Source organism: Gadus macrocephalus, chromosome 16 (genome assembly GCF_031168955.1).
Source record: "Gadus macrocephalus chromosome 16, ASM3116895v1".
NCBI classification, from domain to species: Eukaryota; Metazoa; Chordata; class Actinopteri; order Gadiformes; family Gadidae; genus Gadus; species Gadus macrocephalus.
Window position 1 is genome coordinate 4,934,049 of NC_082397.1, and position 8,999 is coordinate 4,943,047.

The 8,999-nt window shown below is 46.5% G+C and overlaps 1 protein-coding gene across 1 annotated transcript in view; it reads left to right on the top strand.

Annotated features, from left to right (window-relative positions):
- gab2 (GRB2-associated binding protein 2) overlaps nucleotides 1–8,495 on the top strand; it is a 50,775-nt gene extending 42,280 nt beyond the window's left edge. Inside the window, 6 exon segments of the mRNA XM_060074179.1 lie at nucleotides 266–366; nucleotides 1,214–1,499; nucleotides 2,616–2,706; nucleotides 3,095–3,197; nucleotides 3,690–3,812; nucleotides 4,200–8,495. Coding sequence (XP_059930162.1) covers nucleotides 266–366; nucleotides 1,214–1,499; nucleotides 2,616–2,706; nucleotides 3,095–3,197; nucleotides 3,690–3,812; nucleotides 4,200–4,343 — 848 coding nt within the window. The 3' untranslated portion in view covers nucleotides 4,344–8,495.
- Nucleotides 8,496–8,999: the final 504 nt, after the last annotated feature.

Genomic DNA, 8,999 nt, shown 5'->3' on the forward strand with positions numbered 1-8,999 from the left:
TGACCAATAATGATACATTATCCCACTTATTACATGGCTACTAACTAAAGAAATCAATAATCGTACAAAATGTAACAAAGGAAGAAATATTTTATTGATTTTAAAATGAGTGTATTGCTTCTGCTGAAAACAAATCCCGGTGGAACAGCATCCATAGCAACGGTCTGGTTTTTATAGAAGCGGCCTTCGTTACACAAAAAACAGCCCGCTGAATAGCGTGCTTGACCAATCAGTGTGTTTCAATATGGTTTTACTTCCTCCTCAGGCTCCTCCTTTGAAACCAACAACCACCAACGCCCCAACGTCTACTTTAACAACTCGGGCCAATCGGTGGAGTCGGTCAACGATGGCTACAGCTCCTACCTGGTGAGTCACCTCCTCCTGGGTTCTGAGCCAGTTCACCTGAAGAGCTCTAAGGTGACGTATGGTGCGTTCCAGAGCCCATCCAAAGCAATGGGCTGTGGGACCTATCCTACCTGAACTGTACTAGCTCCTACTTGGTGAAGTGGGGGTAGGTCGATCACCCCCCAGTTCGATAGCAGGAGGTTCCACTTCGACGGTGGGATGTTCCACTTTGATAGGCGTTCCAGTGCACTTTTCTTAGTTGGAGGTTGGATAAGTCCCACGTCCCACTGGTTTGGATGGGCTCTGGAACGCACCATTAGTCACAGGTAATTAAGGGACAGTCAAGAGCTGAGGCTCATTAAAGAAGCGTCCAATCATGGATGGAAACCGGCTAGCGTGTGGTTAGGAGACCAAAACACCAAAGTGCAGGTTTACTATTTACTCTTTAGTCATTCAATTCAGTTTTATTTTATAGCCTTTAATCACCATTACAGTCTCAAAGGGCTGAACAGCCCAAATATTTATGACCCTAACCCTAACCCTAACCCTAACCCCGCTGACCCAAGCCCCCAAAAGGCCAAGAAAAAACTCCCTTAATCAGCAAGGAAGAAGTCTCCCCTACCAGTGATCATGACGCTGATGTTTTCATCCGAAGCGTCTCGCAGGGAGTTTAGGAACACACCATTGAGGAGCAGGCAGGCCTTAGGACATCTCGGCTCCAGGTCGAACGGCTGGTACCTCGACTCGAACCCAGAGCCTCTCAAACAGTCGGCTCAAAGCTACCGGCTCCTCGGCTGCTCGTCCTGTCCGCGTTAGAGCTCACTTCCTGCTTCCTCTCGCCCGCCCCCCCCCCCCCCCCCCCCACCAGAGAACCCGGGCACCGCTGACCCGCTCGGACAGCGGCAACTCGGACGACAACTACGTGCCGATGAACCCGGGCTCGTCGCCGCTGAGCGCCGCCGCCGTGCCGGCCGACAGCCCCAAGAACATCTACATCCCGATGAGCCCCGGCCCGCACCACTTCGACTTCCCGGGCTTCTCGGCCACGCTGCCCGCGCGCAAGGGCAGCGCCACCTCGCTGTGCCACCGGCCCGGCCGCCTCAGCGACGTCACGCCGCCTCCCGTCAACCGCAACCTCAAGCCCAACCGCAAGTGTGAGTTGTAAAGGCAAACACACCCTTGAACGGCTTCGTCTAGTTCTCAATTGTGTTTTTAAAGGTGGAGCGTCATACCCGCAGGTGGGAGTGGGATTAGGCAAGGCAAGGCAAGGCAACTTTATTTATGGAGCACTTTTCATACACAAGGCAGACTCAAAGTGCTTCACATATAAACATTGTCATGCAATAAAATAAAATAAAAGATAAGTAAAAGAAAACATATGCAAAGAAATGGGTAAAATAGAAAGTTAAAAAGGCATTTTAGTATTAAAATAGAAAATAAAGGCAAAGTTAAAAAAAAGCTTTTTAGAAAGCGCAATGTATTTAAGATTCAGCAGAAAGCTAAAGCAAACATAAAAGTCTTCAGTCTTGTTTTAAAGGTGCTCAGGCGCGATTAGCCTGTTACCAGCTGTTTTGAAAATCGGCCTCTTTTGACATCAGAAGAGGGCGTGTCCGCCTAGATGTGGGCTGGATAGATCAGTCTACCAGCCTACCCAGTGGACTGTAGCAAGCGTTGCTCATCCATCTGTCTTGCATCTAGATAGACATGCCCACTTGTGATGTCAGGAGAGGCCGATTTTCAAAACGGCTTGTAATAGCTAATGAGACTCACACCTGCTGGTATAATATGTCACCTTTAAGATTATCTTCTGGTGCTTTTGCGTGTGGCTTGTGTTGTTGTGGTGCGGTTATGTTTTCCTCTCTAATGTGTTGTGTTGACGTTTTCGTCAGGCTGACTTGCCGCATATTGACATGTCCGTGGCGTGTTGCGCTGGCGGTTCCGCGCGTTGTATCGACGCGTTTGTAGCGCGTTGTGTCAACGTGTCCGATCGACGTGACCTCGCTGCGATGTTTTGACATGACGTCACGACGTGTTGGGTGGAAGCCCTCGTGTTTGGTTTTCACTCGTCCGTCACATTTGTCACTGTTGACATGTTGATGCCGCGTTGTGTAGAAGCGTTTACGTTGTGTCAACGTGTTTATGTTCAATTGACGTGTGTATCGGTTGTGGTTCACAAAACGTTCATGTTGCGTTGCCATGTTTGTAGATGTTTAATTGTGTTGAAATGCTCTTGGCCTGGTGTGTTAACGTGCTGGTCTTGGCCCCCACAGCGAAGCCCACCCCCCTGGATCTGAGGACCAATGGGATTATCGACGAGCTACCCTTCAAGAGCCCTGTCACCATGTCGTGGACCAGACCTATGTGAGTCTCACGCACGCACGCACGCACGCACGCACGCACACACACGCACACGCACACACACACATTTTTATCCAGACAGCCTCACTATCTCTCCACCTCTAATGGGTCAGATTGCAGCCCCGGGGGGAAGGAGGTAGGAAGCAGATGGTAGGGGAAAGTGGGTAGGAGGAGGATGGAGGATGGAAGGGGGGGTAGGAGGTACCAGTGCCAGACAGTAGGGTACAACGAAGGGGAGGAAGGGAGGTAGTGGTTAGCAGACAGGGGGGGGAGGATGAACGGCAGAATGAAGGGGGTAGGAGCGAGTGGGTGAGAGGGAGGAGGGAGGAGGTAGGATGCAGGGGGTAACGGGGGTTCCTCGGTCCTCCCTGACGGCGCCTCTCTCCGACAGGCCCGCGGTGAACTCCACGTCCTCCCAGCACTGCCGGCCCGTCTCCACCCAGAGCATCACCAGCACCGACTCCGCCGACAGCGAGGAGAACTACGTTGCCATGGTGAGAACACACAGGGCACCCGGTTCACAGCCCCAGCACCACTTACTGGAAGGGCGGGGGCGGGGTTATTATGGGATGGTCCTGATGTCTGTGGGTTGAATTTCCGACTAATGGCTGCAATGTTTGTGTTTTTTTTTTTTCAATTTGTGATTCTTTTTTCTTTATCCTTCTGCTACTTAGTTTCTTCTTCTCCTACTTCTCTGTTTTCATCCCATTTGTTCTTTTTAATCATATAGTTGTTCAAGGGGCTTGAAGTATTACTTAATGTGCGTTTGTTAGAGTAATTATTAGTAGCGTTATTGTAATATTTAGTATATTTTTTATCTTGACTGTGTGTGTGTGTGGTGTGTGTGTGTGTGTGTGTGTGTGTGTGTGTGTGTGTGTGTGTGTGTGTGTGTGTGTGTGTGTGTGTGTGTGTGTGTGTGTGTGTGTGTGTGTGTGTGTGTGTGTGTGTGTGTGTGTGTGTGTGTGTGTGTGTTCTGTCATCAACAGCAGAACCCTGCCTCCACGTCCCCGGCGGTCAGTGGCACCAGTAGCCCCGCCCCCAGGAAGTGTGGGAACGTGGACTACCTGGCGCTGGACTTCCAGCCCGGCTCCCCAAGCCCCTGCAGGAAGGTGTGTGTGTGCGTGTGTGCGTGTGTTAGGGTTAGTGTGCAGTATATCAAATATTTTACAAATCTGCCTTCTTATCCCTTGATCCTTTTTTATCACTTTGTTACTCTATTTCATTTGAGTCTGATTACTATAAATTTTCTCAAGTCTTTGAAGATATCATCTTCTCTAAATCATACATTTCACCCTAAGTAGTGGATTTTTTAGTTTCGGAATTATCCTTTGCAAATCCAAGTTCTGGTGATTCTGATGATGCTGATGATGGTGCAACGACCACGATATTTAATTGAAAAACGATTAGCTGTTTCTACGAAACTGGGCTGTCCCTCTGTCCCGCTTCCCCTCGCCCCCCCCGCTCATCTCTGTCCCCCCGCCCCCCCCCCCCCCCAGCCGTCCACGTCGTCGGTGACCTCCGACGAGAAGGTGGACTACGTCCAGGTGGACAAGGAGAAGACCCAGGCCCTCCAGAACACAATGCAAGAGTGGACCGACGTGCGGCAGTCCACCGAGCCCACTAAGGGGGTCAAGTCCTGACCCCGAACGGGGTAACGATCTCCAAACACACAGCAGCACACACATTAACAACAAACTAAACCCAAACACCCTCCGACCGGACTCAACTTAGCCCTCCTCCGGTCGCGGTACCAGAGGAACGGAAAGAACCGATTTCTCTGAAGCAGGAAGTGGACGCTCGGACGTAAGCAGACTTAAAAGCCATAACTTTTCGTACGACACGAGGATGAAAGCCGATACCCTGACGTTTCACCCCGACCCTAACCTCCCACAACCCCCGAAACGCTTCTTCAAGGCTGTTCTGAGGACCTGCTATGGATCTGACTGATACTGCGTATGGAAAAACAATATTTCCCCCTGCGTGTTGAACTTGAAACTGCTTGTCATGAACCTGGATGCCTATGACTGACCGACCTGCGGTGGAATCACTTCTGAAACGCCTCCACCTTCTCTGCCTCACTGGTGGTGACGTACCTGTGTGTTACCTGCCTGTTACCTTCAACTGCTAAGACCGCCCCGATGCCGCTTACCAGGTCAATACAGGCCCTGATCGGCTAACAACGAAATCCAAGCTGACGTGTTCGAACAGAGTAAAAAGGTCAGGTTTGAGAATATCTTGTTTCACCGCGATACGCCTCATTGAATGAATGGGTTTCCGTCACTGTATTGTAGGCTGTGGAGTTCGACAGCATTTGGACGGCAGTTGGACAGCCTATACGAATGCGCCAATTTAGAATTAGCTTGAAGTATGTCAGGGGGACTTAATGACCCAATGACTACGGTCACTTACTAGTTTGGGTTGGAGGGAGGGTCTTCCAGCAGACTGCAGGGGGTTGACGGTTGGAAACCCTTCCGAAGGCACCTTGAGCAAGGCATGTTACACCTCAGCTCCACCCCGCGGAAGCTGATCCACACCTCGAATGACGGCTGTTTTACATGTGCGTATGTTTCTGTGTATGTGGCTGCCTGTGTGACTGTTTGAGGGTGCTTGCTGTCCAGGGGGGTAAAAAAGTAGTGCGCCAGTGTGTACACTTAACCAGAACTGCAACAGGGCACAATTTATCTCACTCTCTCTGCCTCTCCACTTTTCTCGTTCCACCCTTCTCTCTCTCTCTCTCTCTCTCTCTCTCTCTCTCTCTCTCTCTCTCTCTCTCTCTCTCTCTCTCTCTCTCTCTCTCTCTCTCTCTCTCTCTCTCTCTCTCTCTCTCTCTCTCTCTCTCTCTCTCTCTCTCTCTCTCTCTCTCTCTCTCTCTCTCAGCCTCTCTCTCTCTCTCTCTCTCTCTCTCTCTCTCTCTCTCTCTCTCTCTCTCTCTCTGTGTCACTGTGTCTATGCCCCTCTCTCTCTGTCTCTCTCACTGTGTCGCTGCCTCACTCTGTCGTTGGCTGCTGTTTTTTGCTGAGTGCGGCGGGAACCACTGAAGAGATTATTTTTCTCTGCAGGCAATGGCTTCTGCTTGGCGGTGCATGTCTTGCAGAGGGAAAAACCCAGGGTCACACCACTGTTACGTAGAATCAGAGCTGCACGCAACCACAACATGGACTCATAGGTGCACGTCTTATTTTATAATGAACTATGCCGCCATTTGAAAATGACACATAACACAATTAACCAATTCATTGATGAAGACGCCACTTTACGTTTTCTAAAATTGGTCTGTCCCCATTTCGTTCCGGAGTCATTTCAGCAATCTTGAGTAAAAGCAATGGATAAGGAAATGTCCTTTTTGTATCTTCTCAAAAACAGGACAATGATTTAAAAGCCATACCTCTATGCCTCTATCAATATGAATTATAATGTATACCTTCCAGCCCTACTTTGAATGACAGAAGGGGTAAGAAAGATTGAAGCAGCAATCACAGACTCCAGTTGGTTGCAGGGTTAACACATCTATGCAGGTCTAATAATGATTTTATTCAACGAAAACACCGTCCAAAAAGCACCCAGCGAGAAGAGGAATAGTGTTGAAGCTTTGTTAACGTTTGATCTCAGACGGATCAGAGTTTGTTTCAGTTTAAACCGCCACATTTCAAAGGTCAAAGTACTTGTTCCTTGGACAGCCTCTGTAGCAGTTAGAGTTTCAACAATGTTTAACAATGTGCTAGTTGTAACTACATGTAGAGAACACTGGACTGACTTCAGAGAGAGAAGTCAAACAAAACGTTTGGCCGGAATCTGAAGGCCACTGGTATTGTCTTGAGGTCTCGCTCGGGATACCACGGTTTCACGAGGAGGCAAAACAGCAAAGAACGAGAATCGATTTTTCTCACCTTCACCGTCATATGGTCATCCTTCTCGTTTAAATATGCCAAAAAGAAAAACAAGTATCACTTATTTGAACATCCAAATAGAATCAATGGAACTTCCTCTCCAGCTAGAAAAACAAAAAAACATTTATTACTGATAACAATATCACTAATGGGCTAACATATGGCAGACCAACGCGTGGGTTCACCTTGGCGAGTTCGATTCACTCCAAGGGGTTGCTAGTACCCTTCATTTAGTTTCACTTGCAATTTTGTATTAGTGGCGTAAAATATACACTCTCTATGACATTTCACAGTGTTTTAAAATCATGTCAACGGCCACTATTTTCAGACCTCTAGTCAACGATGTTAAACCATGATTTTTTGGCGGGAGAGGGTTGTTATTGGCAGACCCCGTGTTTGACAGTAAATGTGCGTAAAACAAAGCAATGACTGAGAGCAAGAGAGATGTACAACGAAAAAAAAGCATGAAGTGTCTTCGTTTTATATTTTTTACCCTGTGTAATGGTTGTTAAAGTGCTAATTAAGTGCAAATAAAGTGTGTGTAGGATGGAGTGTGTATACAACTAAAGTCAGCTTTGACAGTCCACTGATTTGACAGGGCTATCCAGGGTCTGTTGTATCACTACAGCGACCCCATGTGGAATGAATAGGTTCTAATACATGACAAATGTGCATCACTTAAGTTAGAGCGGGTCAGTAATATATTACAAAAAGAAGTGTGTTCAGTTCTGCTGTATCGTTTAAAACTATTGCCTTTTTCCTTAACAGCCACTTGATACAAAAAGGACTTGCCAATGAATAGAAATTGAAATACCACTAAGGAACTAAGGATTTCTTTCTCCTCTTGACTGCTTGATGTTCTGAAATTGCCTTATGTCTTTATTCTGCTTTGATACAATATATATACTCATTTGTTTCTCCTTGTTTTCTTTTTTAAAGGAATCGGTAATTGTCATTTCGGGTCCAAAATAAATCCAGTATTTCATTGTGGGCAGGAACCACTTTTAACAAAGCCATCCCTTTGTGGTCGTCATGGTGACGCAAACACCAGACCTTATTATTGATGGTTGCATTAAGATTTACGATCTTGGTGTTTTTCTACCATTTTTACTGCTTTTTGTATTCTTTTTATCGTTATTTTTTACTAATAAGCGTAAGACAGTGTTTTTGATATCGACAGGGGTCAAGCTAAATTAAACTAAAAGCTTTGTTTTTATTTTATTTGTTTAAAAGATGATACTGCGCTTGAATTTTTATGAAGCATCCTTTCCTTAGGGGGAGGGGTGGGCTGAACGTTGAACTGCTCTGGCAAACTGACAATAACCGAACGCAAGAAAATAGCAAAGAAAATCTGAATCCGTCTCCCTGTGACTTTCTCTCTCTCTCGTTGATGTCAAGAAAAAGCAAACCAAGGAAATGAAAACAAGGGGACATGTAATTTATTAGCTAGAGAGCTGTAGACTATGTGTGGTATCGTAGATTGTGCTCGTGTCGTGTTTCAAAATGGCGGCCAACTGTCCCGCCAGTCCTGCTGTATAGGCCCACTAGTACAGATCTCTTGTTTTCAAACCACTGTTGTTGCTCCATACTGTGAGGCCTCTGTAGTTTGCTTGTGTGTTAATTTATTAATTTATTGGGTCTATTAGCAGTTGATAAGTGTATAAAAAGGAAGGATTAAAAAAAAATACGAGGACATTTTCTCTCCCTACTAACATTGATGTTTGATGATGATGTTGATGATGATGTGGATTTTGTGAAGCAATATGACGAAGGAGATGGGTGTGCCGGTAACGTGGTCGGCTACAGTATGTCTGGGATACACACGGGACGGCACCTCTTTGTTATATTCCTGTATTAATGGTAGACTTCAACTGTGGACATAAATAAATCAATATGTGCATCCTGTTTTGTGTTGAAGCTTTACTCTAGGTATGCAAAGTAGAAAATACTTGACTTTGTTTACAGGCACTGATTAGTGAAGCCTAATCCAGCCTTAGTCTATAGTGACTAGGGATAGGTAGGGTTTGATCCCCTGTGTTTGCGGCATCCAAGAGCATGATGATGTACCCCCTACCTGTTCCATAGTGTCATGTATCTGAATTAGTCCTAAAATCAAGTCATTTTTAAACAAATCCTCTTCTAAATATACATGATTATTTTTTGATAATGATTATTATATATAATTGTGACTCCAGAAATGCCCAGTGGTAAAATGTATTGATGTGTCAGAGCATGAAAAACATTGAGCTAGTTGTATTAAAGGTGCAGGACCACCTGCATGGACAATGAGAAGTAGCGTCCCCAGAACAACTGCAATAGAACGGGACCCTCAATATTTTCCCACCTCAGTTAACGCAGGTGCCCACAACTGACAGCCTGGCGCCCCTGTTGGACAAGATGCGTATATGT